Here is a 16,928-nt window from a genome sequence, read left to right as displayed (position 1 = left end):
AATGGTGGGTGATGATGAGGCATTTTCCCTATCAGGTGATGAGCGGATATACAGTTTACTGAAGAAGAGGTCAGTAAACGTGATCCTGAAAGTGAGCATGACTTGATTCCAGACGATCCAAATGACGAGGAAGACATTTAGAATGTGACAGCCGCCTCCAGTTCATTGCGAATGGTGCCCAAAAGCAAGATGACCTTAGTTCTGGGCACGTAAGGCTATACACTAAAAAGAAAATATCGCCGCTCTATTCACCTTTTCCTTCACGGCCCATCACTGCTGCCAACTTGATTAGTTACATATTGAAATCACGGGACATAAGCATCAACAAACTAACCTCAACGTAGTGTGTAGAGATGAGAAGAATGCAAGAATGATGAATGTGGCCTGCAAGCACGAACTTCCTGTTCTGCCCAGACAGATCGGCCCTTATCTAACATAACATTGACTCAGACTTTGCAGTTTGCTGGATTACAACTGACAAGAGCGAAGAGCTCGTCAGTAGAAGATAATACAAAGTCACCTGGATAGTAGCGGAGTTGCTATGGTAACCATTGCGTCACTGGTTCTCCTGATGAAAACCCCTCTTCGCCCCGTACCTCACCGGGCATGTGCATTCTTCTGATCTCCCAACAGTAAGTATCAATAATAGAGGTTCCCGTACCCAAGTAAATGATCGATCGATCAAGATATTTGTAATTAAGTGGGTTTTCAAGCTCAATGAAGAATTAAGAAAATAAACATTCTCTCTCACTCAAACTCAATTTAATGTTAACTTGTATATTTCTGCCTTTATGTTGGTATACACGTTACTATAACCGTATTCTTCGGTGTTTGCCTGGTGTAAACAATTGAGTACCCTTCTTGAAATTTGCTGTTACTTTTCGGACTGAAGAGAAACCACGCTGTAATAATTCGCACAAGCAAATGTTATTCTGTACAGAGTAATACATAAGTTACAAGATTGTGAGCAACTGCAAAATGGCCTCGATAATGTTGTGAGATGGACAGTAGGCAATGGTACGATGATAAATGGGGATAAAAGTCAGGATGTGAGTTTCACAAATAGGAAAAGTCCTCTCAGTTTTAATTACTGCATTGATGGGGTGAAAGTTCCCTTTGGGGATCATGTAAATACCTAGGTATAAATAAAGGAAAGATCTTCATTGGGATAATCACATAGATACGATTGTAAATAAAGGGTACAGATCTCTGCACATGGTTATGAGAGTATTTAGCGGTTGTAGTAAGGATGTAAAGGAGAGAGCATATTTGGCTCTGGTGAGACCTCAACTTGAGTATGGTTCCAGTGTATGGGACCCTTACCAGGATTACTTGATTCAGGAACTGGAAAAAATCCAAAGAAAAGCAGCTCGATTTGTTCTGGGCGATTTCCGACAAAAGAGTAGCGTTACAGAAATGTTGCAAAGCTTGGGCTGGGAAGACTTGGTAGAAAGGAGACGAGCTGCTCGACTAAGTGGTATGTTCCGAGCTGTCAGTGGAGAGATGGCGTGGGAGGACATCAGTAGACGAATAAGTTTGGATGGTGTCTTTAAAAGTAGGAAAGATCGCAATATGAAGATAAAGTTGGGATTCAAGAGGACAAATTGGGGCAAATATTCGTTTATAGGTAGGGGAGTTAGGGATTGGAATAACTTACCAATGGAGATGTTCAATAAATTTCCAATTTCTTTGCAATCATTTAAGAAAAGGCTAGGAAAACAACAGTTAGGGAATCTGCCACCTGCGTGACTGCCCTAAATGCAGATCAGTAGTGATTGATTGATTGATTGATTGATTGATTTTATATTATATTATATTATATTATATTATATTATATTATATTATATTATATTATATTATATTATATTATATTATATTATATTATATTATATTATATTATATTATATTATATTATATTATATTATATGTACATATGCCGTAAGTCAATAAGAATACACAAAGGCTAAGTCTGCAAACCGTACCGCAGTCGTGACAAGATAAGGTTAAGTTAGGTTAGGTTAGGTTAGGTTAGGTTAGGTTGATAACGAAATTTCCTTCCGTTTAAACTGAACTGATCTTCACCAGGCGAGTTGGCCGTGCAGTTAGGGGCGCACGACTGAGAGCTTGCATCCGGGAGATAGTCGGTTCGAATCCCACTGTCGGCAGCCCTGAAGATGGTTTTCCTTGGTTTCCTATTTTCACACCAGGCAAATGCTGAGGCTTTACCTTAATTAAGGCCACGACCGCTTCCTTCCAACTCCGAGGTCTTTCCTATCCCATCGTCGCCATAAGACTTATCTGTGTCGGTGCGACGTAAAGCCACTATCAGAAAAAAAACTGAACTGATCTTCATAGAAGAGGTAATGTTCCTTTCCTTTTCGGAGGATTTCTTGCAGATTTTTCTTGTTTCTTATATCCATTCCATTATCAGCACTACCTGTACTCCTCTTACATTTTTGACTTCTAAATCCAATGCACTTCTTTGCCGAAGTACTATTAATATTTATCATCTTAAAAATTATTTTAGATATTTGGTCCTTTCGTACTAAAACAGCCTTCAACTAGACTATAAAGAATTCTATACATAAGAAATTGACGAATAAGAACGTATTATTAAAATGCTACGTTCGTCATTTCACACCAGCTACGTTGTTAAATGCATTATTCGAACCTACCACAATTCTATTTTAATTTATAATCCTACCGAAAAAGAAAATATCATTTAATTATACCGGCAAATGTAACAGCAGTGATCTGCACAATACGGCAGTGGCAATGCGTAATTCTCGCATGTCACGAAAGAAATCATGACTATACAGTGCCAACGTGTAGGATTAACTGTAAGACGCCGTACCGGCAAGTAGGGTCCCTAAACTGTATGGTTAGCAACACTGAATCGAACCCTACAGTCAGAGAATAACTATAAATCACTACTTTCTGCATTGAGAGGGGAGAAAGGGTAAGGTTGGGTTATACCCGTAGAGTATACGCTTACACAGTACGGAGTATATAGAGGTAAATACCATAGATATACTTCTTAGTGATGTACACAGTGTCGAAGAATAGTTCATCGCGCTCGTTGATGATATTTTTTCCGTCTAAATCACAGAGATGACACTCTACAAATCCTGTAATCATCTGGATATATAACGATGTAAAAAACGTAATTAATGTTACTATCCCATTATTGAAGTATAATAATCACTATGTTACATTAAACTGTGTTCACATTTATGCACGAAATATTTAGATAATACAAAGTGTATACAAAGATGTATACTCAGGGCAGGTTACACATGAGAAGAATTAAATACCCAGTTAAAGGGTTCGCTAATTTTTAGTTTCTTTCTTTCCTTCCGAAAGGCAGGTTTAAATATATTGTTTTAGGATAGTTTCTATCTTTTCATGAATAACAGGCTATATGTTGGCCGTTCGGGTTGTGAAGTAAATTTCTCCATGTTGTGCAGTATGCGTTTTCGTTCCTCTTCTATGATATTTCATTTAGTATTTGTTGTAAGAGTGCGCATTATCTCTTTAATTTAAGGCAACGTGAATTAATTGAACGGAGCACCTAAAAGAAGATTCGCAGAAAGAATTCAGAAATGGAAAGGTCAAACAAGGATTTTTTTTGTGCTTTCTAAAGTCAGTGTTCAAAATAATTGTTGTTTTATTGTTGCAGATACGAAGAGTGTTCAGAAACCCGCACTTTTGCTGTGACAGCTTTATCGCTTATTATATAACATTTTAAGCACTGTTCCCCTGAAAGTACTGACAATACACCTTTCTCACCGCTTCTTCCATTTTTGGAAAGCCTCCTGGAATGCACTTTCTGGGATGGCACGTAGGTCTCTTGTCGCATTTTCCTGAATCTCCCCTATGGTTTGGAAACGACGTCCTTTCAACGCTGTTTTAAGTTTGGGTAACAGGAAAAAGTCTGCTGGGGCTAAGTCGGGAGAATACGGTGGATGGGCCACAGCGGGACTGTGATGTTGTGCTAGATAGCAGTGGACAAGGAACGACGCGTGAGCCAACACATTGTGATGATGCAACATTCAAGTCTGGTTTTCCCATAATTCAGGCCTCTTCCTGCGCACAGTATCCCGCAAACGTGCTAGAATTCCAGGTAGACTTCCTCGTTTATCATCCTAGAATTCCAGGTAGACTTCCTCGTTTATCATCTGACTGCATAGTACAAATTCCTCATGGACAATGCCTTTCCAGTCATAAAAACACGAGCAACATCACCGTGATCTTTGACCGACTCGTGCGTGCGACGACTGCACCTTTCACGAAGACATGATACTGAAACAAAGTTTTGCCAAGTTGGAACAACATTTTACACACACGCTTTGTTCTTCAATCTCTTTCATTGTCACTTTGGCACTAATCCGACGAACAGCCTCTGCACGTATTCACTTCAGTGGCTCTAGCTCGCCAACTAACGATCAGATCGAAACGCGACAAATGACAGTTTGTTGTCTAAATCTGCTGCTGCGTGCACTCAGTAGCCGCAGGGTGCTCCCTCAGCCGGTTGGCGCGCTATTTCAAAAGATCTGTTTCTTTTTGAACACACGTCGTATGTATTTGCAAACGAGCGAGGCAGTACAGAACCTCCATGTTGATTCTCATTTTCTTCGCATCTCTCAGCTCTCTGTATGGTTAAATGGCATATGTTCTGGATCGTTGGAGGAATTTTTCGGAGAAGAAAGAATTGCTAGCGTTACAGATGTAGTCTGAGCGATGGTGATTCTGTAATTTTAGAGGAATCCTGTGCTGATATTAATATAAACAGTGAGCAATTAAATAAGATAAGCCTAGTTACTTGATATTTCCATTATTTGACAGCAAAATTATTCTAATGTATGGGTCTTTCATTAATTTTGGCAGGAGGACCCAAATATTGTAGATATAGCAATGGTCACGACGTTCAGAAGTGAGTAAGATAACTTATGAAGATAATGAGTGAATGGTTTATTAAAACATAATGCATTTCTTAGATAAATCTTGGTAAAACAATTTAAAATATAAATGAGTTGGTATTATGTTTAAGTTGAGGGTAGGGATTTCAGTGTGACTGGATTGGGAACACTAAGTTGACAGTCCTGCCCGCAGCGAACTCCTTCCGTAAACGAACGATTCAGTACAGAACCTCCATACTGATTCTCATTTCCTCCACATCACACAGCTCTCTGTCTGTTTAAATGTCATTTATTCTGGAGCGTTAATCGAACTTTTCGCATATGAAAGGGATGCTAGCGTTACAGATGTGGTCACATAAACCTCCTGAGCGATGGATACAGCCACAGTTGAATGTATTTGTACCAACAGGATATCCATCAGTCCACGTTTCGAAACCGGTGTAAGACAAGGGTAATCCTGAAACAATCATAATTGAAAATAGTATCAGTAAGCACATACAGTGAGTTTCTCTCATCGATTGGCCGGCAGGCGCGCCCAGCTTATCTGCCTCCCGTTGACTCATCACTGCCCGCTCCGCGGCGTAGCAACAAGGACATCACTTCGCTCACTTTATCCGTGCATGACATGAGATAACAATTACAATTAAGAAAATCTATACCGGTATATTAATTTTTTTTATGAAAACTAAAGTCAGTCCGTCCGGCCATTCTATCCGGTCCATTTCCTTCATTTTTAAACTGAGAGGTATTCACGCGCAGATTTGTCATCAGGTACTATAAATCACTTAACTTCCACCTTCCTCAAATTATTTGTTTTAAATATTTTTGCCTCTTTGAAGCAATCATATCTTTGGTTCTAATTGAGGTACAGAGTTCGTTTTGATCTAAGAACACTCAGTGGATCAAGCTCTTTTATTTCAGCTCTTAACCATTCAAATTGATTTATTCTGAGGAAAGTTATGAGTACACATTCAATTTGACATCCAAAAATTTTTCTCATTGAAGCAATCATATCTTTCGTTCTAATTGAGATGCGCAGTTCGTTTTGGTCTAAAAACCCTCAGTGGATCAAGCGCTTTCTTTGTAGGTAATAACTACTTAAATTGGTAGATTCTGAGAAAAGTTATGAGTACATTTGTCTCCAAGACAAAGATCTTTGAAGGACTTTTTAACAGTTCGACGCGTAATGTTGTTCCAAGGAAGGTTTAATTCAATTTCTTTGTGTGATGTATTTTCAAGTGTTTTGTTGACATAATATTACATTCTATTACTACAGCAGATCATGTGCTTTATTTCATTAACTCGAAACTTTGCAAATATACATCCGTGAGAATAGTAACGAACAACACCATACTTTGTACATTGCGGGCGGAGCCAGCGGGAAACTGCTAGTTAGTAATTAAAAATTAAGAAAATAAGCTCATCAGAGAAAAATATTAAGCGTGGATCAATTATTTCATCATGAATATTTCGCAACATCCAATTACAAAAACGTGGATGCAGTTCGTGCACTACAGTTACCTAGTATGGTTTCAATTTTAACATTTTCGTAGTCCGCCAAGCTGAACTCTTCGAAACCCCCGCTTCTTGTCCAAGTCGTCTTAGGGATTTTGTAGGCTATGTTCTAATCTTTCTGCGATTTAATTCGGCCTACTTTTTCCTCGTTAAGTACACGTTTCTTAACATTTCATTTTTTTATCGAGTTCCTCTCAATTTGTTTACGAGTTTCCGCAGGATCCCTCTATGTGGAAGGCGTACACCTGGAAATTGTGTTAAAAATTGCCTAACGACTTCCCTGCAAGACTCTGTTTTCACATAATTATCGTTCGTAAATACCATTTCCTCCATCGTGTACACATGTGGAGGCATTATGAGAATTATACCCCGAATTAACACTTCACAACTGGAGAACAGTTGGAGCGACAGATCAACACTTAATACACGTTCTAAGCACGGACCTGAACTGCGAAGTGCGGGCAAATCCCGTGCTATCGCTGCGCTGTGTAACGGGAAGTGATGAGTCAGAGGGAGGCAGATAAGCTGGGTGCGCCTGGCGGCCAACCGATAAGAGAAACAGATTGACAGTGATAACAGATTTTTGGAGCAGAACTTGACTCGCCAAGCAGCTGCAGGGAATGGAAGAAGGCCCTGATGTGTCAGGAAGGTCAGTTCCACGGCAGGCAAACCAGGGCAGAAATAACTGAAATAGGCAGAAGTCGAAGGAGTGTTGTGATGACATGCGTGCATCGACGATCTCAGGACATCAGTAGACGAGACCAGCCGTAGGTGCAGAAGAGAAGGTTGTTTTCAGGATGGATGGATGGATGGATGGATGGATGAATACACAACAAGCGAAAGATATAAACGCAAAGTACCACTAAATTTGAAATATGGAGTCAAAATGGGATGAGGAGTACATGCGAAGACCGGTGTACAGAAGGTGAAATAATCTGCTCCCCAAGTAGTATTACACAGATAGAAAACCACAAGTCACTCATAGTGGAGCTGTAAGTATTGCAAATATGCCGGCAGGTAAATAACTAGTCTGGTACATAGATTGTATAAATATAGAGGACCTACTGAGTACTGGGAAATGATGAGGTGAAATGAAATGACGTATAGCTTTTAGTGCCGGGAGTGTCCGAGGACATGTTCGGTGGTGAGGTGGTGGTGGTGATTATTGTTTTAAGAGGAAGTACAACTAGGCAACCATCCTCTATATAACAGTAATCAGAGGGGAAACATGTAAGGGATCCGACACTTCGAAAAATAAAGGTATCGGCCAAAAGAAGACAAGGGCCACGAAAGGCGTGAAAATGAAAGGCTCCGTAGCCCTCGCAAACCTAATAGCGTCGGGGTCGGAAACGAACAAGAGTTGACCAAGGGAGGTCGGATAGGATAGATGAAAGTGAGGAGCCTGGCACAAGTAAGTGGAAGCAATGCCAGGACTAATCTGAGGGTCCCGTTGTCACCCCTGAGGCCCTTTTAATCGCCTCTTACGACAGTCAGGGGATACCGTGTGTGTTATTCTACCGCCCCCACCCACAGGGGGAGAACATGCGAAGACCGGTGTACAGAAGGTGAAATAATTTTCTCCCCAAGTAGTATTATACAGATAGTAAACCACGAGTCACTCATAGTGAAGCTGTAAGTATTCCGGCGGGCAAATAACTATAAGCTCATTCCACGTCAAGAAAACAGTACAGCTCTTATGGACCTACAAGGAGTGAACGCAGCCCCTCTGAGACATTCACAATTCCTCGTGATTAAAGGATATTATACAGTAGTTTGTAATGTATTATGAAAGACAGATAAAAATGATGAGGCATTTTTGCCCGTGAGTTATTGAAATGACCACATAACATTTTCTTTTTCATATATATACGTAGGGAGGTAGCACAATGGCAGGAACAGCCATCGCTTCATTACCTCCCTTCATTTTCCATCTGTGTTCCTCTGTACAATAATCGTTTAGTCCCTCATTCTGTGATCCGCTGGCAGCTCAGTTCTGTAGTGAAGTCATCTACAGTATTTTTGTTGTTGCATGTGTGTTTTTAGGCTTTGGATCAGTGCGTACTTGCCTTGTGTTGAGTGAGAGTTGGTTGTATATTGCTTAGTATTTGTGTGTGATCTATTATTTTCGTAGTGTATAGAAGTTGTTACTGAAGATTTTCGTGTTGTGGTGTGCAGCGATACGTCATGGCGTAACTTGTACTGATAAAAATGATGCCTTGCGTTTTATTTGCGGTTGGTTTTGTTATTATTTAGCTGTTCTTGTTTTTTGTGAGCGATATGACAGCACAGTAGTGCTCCACGTTGCGTGGGGAAATTTATTAAATACAATTAAAAGCATCTCTCACCCCTCGAGCTCGTAAAAAAATATTTTTCTATTTTCTCCCCCAATTTGCCTTACACCGGGCGAGTTGGCCATGCGGTTAGGGGCCGCGCGGCTGTGACCTTGCATCCGGGAGATAGTGGGTTCGAATCCCACTGTCGGCAGCCCTGAAGATGGTTTTCCGTGGTTTCCTATTTTCACACCAGGCAAATGCTGGGGCTGTACCTTAATTAAGGCAACGGACGCTTCCTTGCAACTCGTAGGCCTTCCCTATCCCATCGTCGCCATAAGACCTAAATGTGTCTGTGCGACGTAAAGCCACTAGCAAGAAAAAATTGCCCTATATTTCAATGCTGGGGTATTTTATGTGCCGTAGTTTACCTCTGATTCTATACAAACAATAAATAGACCCTTTAACTCGCACCCCCACCATACCCTTTAGTTTAAAAAAAAATCTTCTGCTTTTCATCTTGAACTTAAGTACTGAATTTCACAAATTTATGTGCCGCCGTTTTCCCGTGATGGTGTGGAGAAGAGCCGTTCGATATGGCAACCCTGTTGTCATAAGAGCAATACTGTTTTCTTAACATGGAATGAACTATAGGTCAAACAGTGTGCAGATCCCACACTTCTCGATTTTGAGCAACATCTCTGTCTCTCTCTTTCCCTTCGTCTGTCTCTCTTGCTCCACATACTTCCCCTTTCCTCACTCGTTCTGCAGCACCTCACCATCCGAGCGGAGCTTAGCCGAGTTGTCCCGAGACAAAACGCTGGTCCGAACCGAGCCGAGTCGGTCCAATGCACGGTGCACAGAACCTCTACATCTCGTTTTGCACGCGTGAGATTTTGGACGTTTGAGAGGCCCTGCTCTAGAAGGCTACCTGATTATCGCCGGCGAACTTAATGCACATGTTGGTCTTGGAAAGGAAGATCAAGCAGCCCACTGTGTCATCGTTTCGGAGAAAGGATCGACGATATCCAACGAATCCTCGATTATGCATATATCCATATATCTCATTTCTGTTGCCTGAAGGCGACTGTTTATTGATCCACCTAAGTATTGGCGTGAAAGCCATACCGATTAGAGGCAGGATGAATGCCTGCCCTTAGCCATCAACACCTGGGGAGGTACAAACACCAATACGTTTCCTGTTTCATCATTGATGTCATAGAGGCGCTGGATGCCTTCCATTTCGGGATACCTCGATATTGTGAGTCGAAATTCCCGCTCATCTTCACGCGTGTCAAGTTTTGCGTAAAGATCTGCAAAATGCGCAGTTTTTATTGTAACTGTGATCTTCTTTTAATCGCTACGGGCTGCCTTGTAGGCATTCACACGAAAGGGTGTCCTGAAAACCCTTTGTTCGTTCGTACTGCATTTCTGACCTGATTACTGTCATCTTTCAATTATTAGCCGTCCTGGCTTTGTTGCTCTGAGATCAGTGCGTCCAGTATCATGAGCAGTCTCCTTCAGTTTGATCCAGCTTTCTTCGACTGTAATAATGGATGGCAATGTTATTCGTACAACGACACCAGCATCTTTCTCCGTGAAGCGCCACCCACCTGGTCCCGTTCGAAGGGCGTGTTCGGAATTCGGTGATTTGATACCAGTAAGGAATATCTTACAGATACCTTTACTGTATTAATTCATTGATAGAAAACTGTCAGTTAATCCACTTCTAATCCTATAAATGTATGTGCTTTCCAACAAAAAAAAACTGACAGAACTCTTTTCAAATGTTCCTGACATTTTGGCCAACAACTTTCACCCACACACATCTGGAAACAGCATTTTACAAATATCACCATACTTCATTTCTATGTGCACATTTTTCATATTATGGTCATTATCATGAGATGACAATACATCCCTACATTCAGCATGAAGAAACTTCCTATATGGCCAGCCCATGTAAAAATGATCTGCGTTTTCTTATACTATTTCATAGTGATAATCAGTTCTTATCACTTAGCTCACACTGTTTACTGAGATTTGCTTCAAAATTACAACTTCTTGACATCATTATGAGTCAGTATAAAGATTGTTGCATCATATTTACAATTACTGTCATCAGAAGCAGAGAGCAATTGATTCACTAATATACCTCTTATGGCACTGCGAAATTTCGTTGCATCTGGGGTTACATTGTTATCTACTGTTGATCTAACTGAAGAAAAAAGTTTTCAATATAATCGTGTATGATCTTCCTTGTTAACAGATAACGGAAGTCGTAACCCTTGTTTAATTCTGACCACAATAATTTCAAAGCAGAAAAATTGTCTACCCAATCCTGAACGCAAAGAGGATTGTCTTTGCGGTACTTCAGTACTTTTAGTTTCTTGAGATAATCACAAAGTTTATCAAGCTTTTGCATATGCCTTGAGTTATTGCTTAAAGCTCTCATCTCCTGTACACTTTCGTGCTAGTGTGACTGAAAGAATTAAAAATGCCAGTCATGACTGCAATAGCAAGTGTAGTTTGTGAGTGAACCGCTAGATGGCACTCAGCTGCGATGTCGCCAGTTTTCCGCGGAAGTTTCCACTGAAGTATAGGGATGTACTGAAACACTATCGATAGATGTCTCACGTGTAGTACCCGGTATGCGCTTGTCGATCGTCATTTGTTTGTATGTGTTTTTAATGGAAGTTACTTAGTTAAATGCTGAAATTAAAGATTTAAAATATCGTTACGACAACAAAGATGACAAGAAAATTGTGATGCCTGACTATTGCTGTGTCCCAATGTCCCAAAATCAAGGTCGACCGTATTCATACCATCAATTTCCTAAGCAAGATGCTTTACGTAAAAAGTGGTTGCATGCGATTCGCAGGCAGGACCTACGAATTAAAAATATGACTCCTAATATCAAAGTCTGCACGAAACATTTTACAGTTGAAGATTATGTCATTACTGAAACTGGTAAGTAAGCTAATTAAGAAATAATTTTATAATAAGGTACCGGTAGTACATTCTAAAAAGTTAATATGACCTATTTCAATAATTTTAGGTGAAAGACGAAGACTTAAGGAGAACGCTGTACCTTCGATACTGTCATGGTATGGCACCGGTACCATGGAAATAACTCCGAGAGCAAGAAGATATAGAAGTAGGAAAACAGCCATAACACCATGTGCGGTGCGGTACCCTGAATCACACAGTGACCTATAATTTGACACTGGAGCACCATTATTTTCAGACTTCCTGAACATTACTTCCAAATTTGAAATTTTTATACAGGTATTTGTCTTATGGTCCGAAACAATATCCTGAAACTCGTGCGCTACACGGAAATGAATTTCAGTCGTACTGGATGTAGCCCCAGGCACTGCTGTCACACCAATGTCGTGCCTTATGTACGCCTATAACCGACAAAGAAAATAAAAAAATACCGTATTAGGAATGTTTTCAAAATGCTATTTGTACTTTAAGAATTCAATCTTAACAAAAACGCTAAAAGAAGGAGTTGCTGCATTTATTCCTTACTGGTACCTTTCAATCAACTCTTGAATTTTTCCGTATATTTTTTCGCCCCTTTTCTTCAATTCTGCTTCCAAATCCGCAATCGTCATTGCACCTATACAATTTCCCGCCTTGTTGAAAACATTAGCAGAATATGGTAACTCCATTTTAATGCATTTAAAACAAAAGTTTCGTTTCGATGATCGAAAATGTAGGAATACTCCATATAAGTCTCATATAAAACAATCGAGCAGCGGAAAGCGCATACCGGGTAATACCATTACGCTGCCTAGCGGACAAGTTTTGCGTGATACATCCCTATTCTCATATTAAGTTATTTGTAGATACGCAACTTGCAGATGACTACTCAGTGTTGCGTCGCGTCATTTTCATATGGCACAACCTATGAGTCTACCTCCATCAAGAGAAAAATTGATTCAGCCTGTATCAGGACCATACTGCTTAATGGCTGTGAGGCCTGGGGCTATATTTTCAAGACTCCACTTTCAAAATTAGAAAATTTTCAAAACAAAATACTAAAGGACTGAGATCAAATAGGAAAATACTTTTCGACGTCCGTATTCCGACTATTAGATCTCATATAAACAAGATGGCCAAGATGACCAAGGCTAGAATTCTCCTAGTCCAGCCTACCTATCAGGCCATCTCAATTCTTGAACAGGTCATCAGGACCAAGAAGCCTAACACTCTTTATAACACCGCGGCCCTTAGCTCACTTATGACCTGGTTTAGAATCACAATTTCGGACTATTCTAAATTATAGCACCACAAATCCACTAAATAGATCAAAATTGCACCCTGAAAAGCACCGTTTGTTAAGAAAAATCCTTCCTCTTCACCTTCACTAATGTGACTTATTTTATTCCAAATTATCAACGAAGAGGAGGTTTCTCCCCTGGCTTGAAGGTAATTTTGTCTCCAAAGGTAACTTCTCCTCCGCCAGTGCATGAATTAAGATTTTCCGACTCGTCGGGGACTCCTTGGAAACAGATAAGTGAAAGGGCATAGTTTTCGGTCCTGGGACTCTCAACTTCTTCGCCCCAAACAAAAAAAAATTGTAGCACGTCTTTCAGATCTCGACGCCAGGCGAGGATGTAATCGATCAGCGTTGCCTTCTTGCTCCTCCAGTATGTAATTAAATGCCAATCACCAAAAATAACTGCTAGCTGTTTTGTTCGAAACAATATTCTCTTAACATCATGGAACACATAGGAAACACGCACTACTGCAAGAAATTTCCTCCACATTTGAGCCTAGCTAACATGTTTAAAACTATGATGCAATTATGCTACACCACGTATTTTAAGGTTAACTTGTACCAAATACGTTTAACTTACCAAATACAGTCCGGTACTTTCCTTCCTCTTCACGATCGTGAAATCCAAGGTAAGCGAAATCTCCACTGCTCATGAACCATTTCATCAACGCTTGAAGAACATAAGATTCTGCCTTGGAATTTACAATGGCGAGGTATGCGTTCTCGTGTAAACAAGTGCGAACTGCTTCCGTCCAGTTGGCTCCAGAAGTGTGGAGTTTGTAGGTGCCCACGCCGTCGAATGTCATGTAACGATTGATCCCTACTCCAGAGGTAGCCTTGTAGAGCATCATTATGAAGCCAATAGTTCCTAGAACATAGTATTTGAAACAATCAAAGAATTAGAACCAGAATCGCCTCTCAGTCTTCATCATGTGAGGGTGGAGATGTGGATGAAGTTGACGATTTTTCCTGAAGCACTGAGTTGCATCGTAGTCAGGCTCAACAGCAAGGATAGGATAATGCTAATAAACGATTTCAATGTGAGAATAAAATTTGATATATAAATAAAGGATATGTGAAGAACAACAGAGGCAATAAAAAACTACTGCATTGTATTATCAGAGGTAAAAGGAAACCAATGAATTCCATAAAGGCACTTGAAGATGAAAAATCTAGTTAGGACAGAAAGTGACATGAGAGAAGTCCTGAAGAACCATTTTGACCGCTTACTGAATAGACCAGTTCAAGGACAAAATACAGAACCGAAAATCGAAGACTACGATGAGGAACCTCCCATCACCTGGACAGAAACTGAGACAGCCTTAAAATCTATGCCTAAAGGAAAATTTGCAGGTTCAGATGAAGTGAATGCAGGCATGATAAAGGCAGCATGCATCCAGGGCATACTATGGCTGCACAGAGTACTAAATGCCGTATGGACAGACAACAAAACACGTTATGTGAACCGCTCTGTCTGAATGTGATGGTTCGGGCAGCTTCCGCTTCGAACGCTAGCGTTGTGCTACGTCCTAGGGGCCATCTGGTGGTGATTGGACGTACCATTTCCACTTCTACTTCTATTATAACGTTCCAAATTCAAAAGTGTCATTCTTTAAGAAGCCTTTCTCGTGGACAGTCGAGAATTCTTCTGAGGACGCAGAGCACAGTTTTCTGCGAAACGTTAAGAATTTCACCTTATTTTCTTGACACGGCACAAGCCCAAAAGCCTATACAATAACATGTCTATAAGTACGGGCTGTGAAAGCATTAATGGCAACAAAATACCTGCAGATTGGAGCAAGAGCGTTATAATTCCCCTGTTTAAGAAATGTAGCAGGCGGAAACCCACCAGCTATAGAGGAATAACCCTGCTGTCTCATGGGCTAAAAATTCTAGATAAGATCATAGAAAGAAGATTGAGAACCATCATTCAACCACAGTTAGATGAGGAGCAATATGGATTCAGAAGTAACAGATCAACAATGGATCTAATTTTTAGCACCCGCATGCTCATGGAAAAGTATTGGGAGAAAGGCAAGAACCCGGTCATTGTATTCCTGGGTATAGAAAAGGCCTTGGATAGTGCTATAAGAGATAATATATTGGAGTGCTTGAGGAAAAGAAATGTGCCTGAAGGACTGGTAAGGAAAACTCAGATGTTGTACAAAGACTTTACTAGCTGTGTACAAATTGGGGAAGGTCGAATCATCATGGTTTGAGACCAAGAGTGGAGTTCAGCAAGGAAGTGCACAGTCCCTACTACTGTCCATCATTGTTATGGACAATATAATGAAGAACGTCAAGCAAAAGTTAGTTGAACTGAACGCAGTGGCCTTTGCTGGTGTTATCATGATTTGGGGTGAAACAGAAGAGGACGTACAGACTCAACGTATGAAAATCCCAGTTCCAGAAATATAACCTCAATATCAGAGAGACCAATACAGTGGTGCTGATAGTCAACATAGATGGGCGTTCAGCAAGTGTAAAACTAGGAGACCACCAGCTAGAGTGTGCGGATAGTTTTCCTTACCTTGGAAGTGTAATCTCCAGTGTTAATTTGGTCAGAAAGGGAAATTAGGAAACAGAGTGCAAAAAGCATCAGAATTCTACCTACAAGTAAGAACACTTTTATGGGATGATATGATTCCAAAACCGGCCAAACGGATGATGTTTAACAGCTATTTCATACCAATATTGACCTATGGTATTGAAGCGTGCACCCTCACATAAAGAGATTAATCAAGACTGCAAGCATCAGAGATGAAGTTTCTTAGATCCATCATCCAGAAGAACAAGATGGACAAGTTAAGGTATGAGAAGGTGAGAAAAGAAGCCGGAATAAAGACCGAATCGGTACATTCAAACTCCGGTGGTACGAGCATGTGATGAGGATGGAGCCTACAAGAACAGCCAGAATAAATTTGGAAAGACAGGTGGAGGGGAAAATACCTGCAGGAAGACCTATAATCCGACGGATGGACATGATCAAGGTTGATCTAGTTACCACAGGATGGATAGTGGATGATGTTCTCCATGACAAGTTGTATATGAACAGAAGAGGCTCATTAAAAGTACCCGGGAAACTGGAACTGTACAATGATAATGATGACGGGTAAATGTGTAGAAGACATGGAAGCTAAGAGGAATGGGAAGCATTTACTCGACATCACTGCTAGTAAGGAACTGATGATGATCATGTGCCATAAATTCGACATCTGCTCCTGGCATCTGCATGAATGGGCTGCCTCCAGATGGTTCGGTTTTCAACCATACTCTTCAGATTCTTCAGTGACATGTTCATGTTGGATTTCATGGAGTCTATCCATTTCAATGCTGAAAGACCCCTCCGCCTTCCCAAGCATAATAGTAAGAGATTAGAAGTTACGAATACATCTTCAGGTATCTTGGATTCACGAGGTCAAATGGACTGTATCGCTATAGACCTGTCTAAGGCATTTGACAGGATGGATCATGGGATCACTGGATCAGGCATTAAAACTAAGAGGACTTGTGAAACTCACAACCTGACATTTTACCCCGTTTGTCATCATACCATTGCCTACTATCCATCTCACAACAGTATCGAGGTGATTTTGCAGTTACTCACAATCTTGTAGCTTATTTATTACTCTATACAGGATGACAGAATCCATCATCATCATCATCTGTTTCCCCTCCAGGTTCGGTTTTTCCCTCGGACTCAGCGAGGGATCCCACCTCTACCGCCTCAAGGGCAGTGTCCTGGAGCTTCAGACTCTTGGTCGTGGGATACAACTGGGGAGAATGACCAGTACCTCGCCCAGGCGGCCTCACCTGCTATGCTGAACAGGGGCCTTGTGGAGGGATGGGAAGATCGGATGGGACAGGCAAGGAAGAGGAAAGGAAGCGGCCGAGGCCTTAAGTTAGGTACCATCCCGGCATTCGCCTGGAGGAGAA

The 16,928-nt window shown here is 40.8% G+C and overlaps 1 protein-coding gene across 1 annotated transcript in view; it reads right to left on the bottom strand.

Moving 5' to 3' along the window:
* Positions 1-4,947: 4,947 nt before the first annotated feature.
* LOC136884198 (hemolymph lipopolysaccharide-binding protein) overlaps positions 4,948-16,928 on the bottom strand; it is a 31,291-nt gene continuing 19,310 nt past the window's right edge. Inside the window, exons 2-3 of the mRNA XM_067156242.2 lie at positions 13,573-13,860; positions 4,948-5,376 (exon numbers count right to left, since the gene is read on the bottom strand). Of these exons, the coding sequence (XP_067012343.2) occupies positions 5,222-5,376; positions 13,573-13,843 (426 nt within the window). The 5' untranslated portion in view covers positions 13,844-13,860 and the 3' untranslated portion in view covers positions 4,948-5,221. The remainder of the gene's footprint in view (positions 5,377-13,572; positions 13,861-16,928) is intronic.

Source organism: Anabrus simplex, chromosome 12, assembly GCF_040414725.1.
Source record: "Anabrus simplex isolate iqAnaSimp1 chromosome 12, ASM4041472v1, whole genome shotgun sequence".
NCBI classification, from domain to species: domain Eukaryota; kingdom Metazoa; phylum Arthropoda; class Insecta; order Orthoptera; family Tettigoniidae; genus Anabrus; species Anabrus simplex.
The sequence above is the reverse complement of the archived record's forward strand: the minus strand, read 5'-3'. Positions and strand labels throughout refer to the sequence as shown.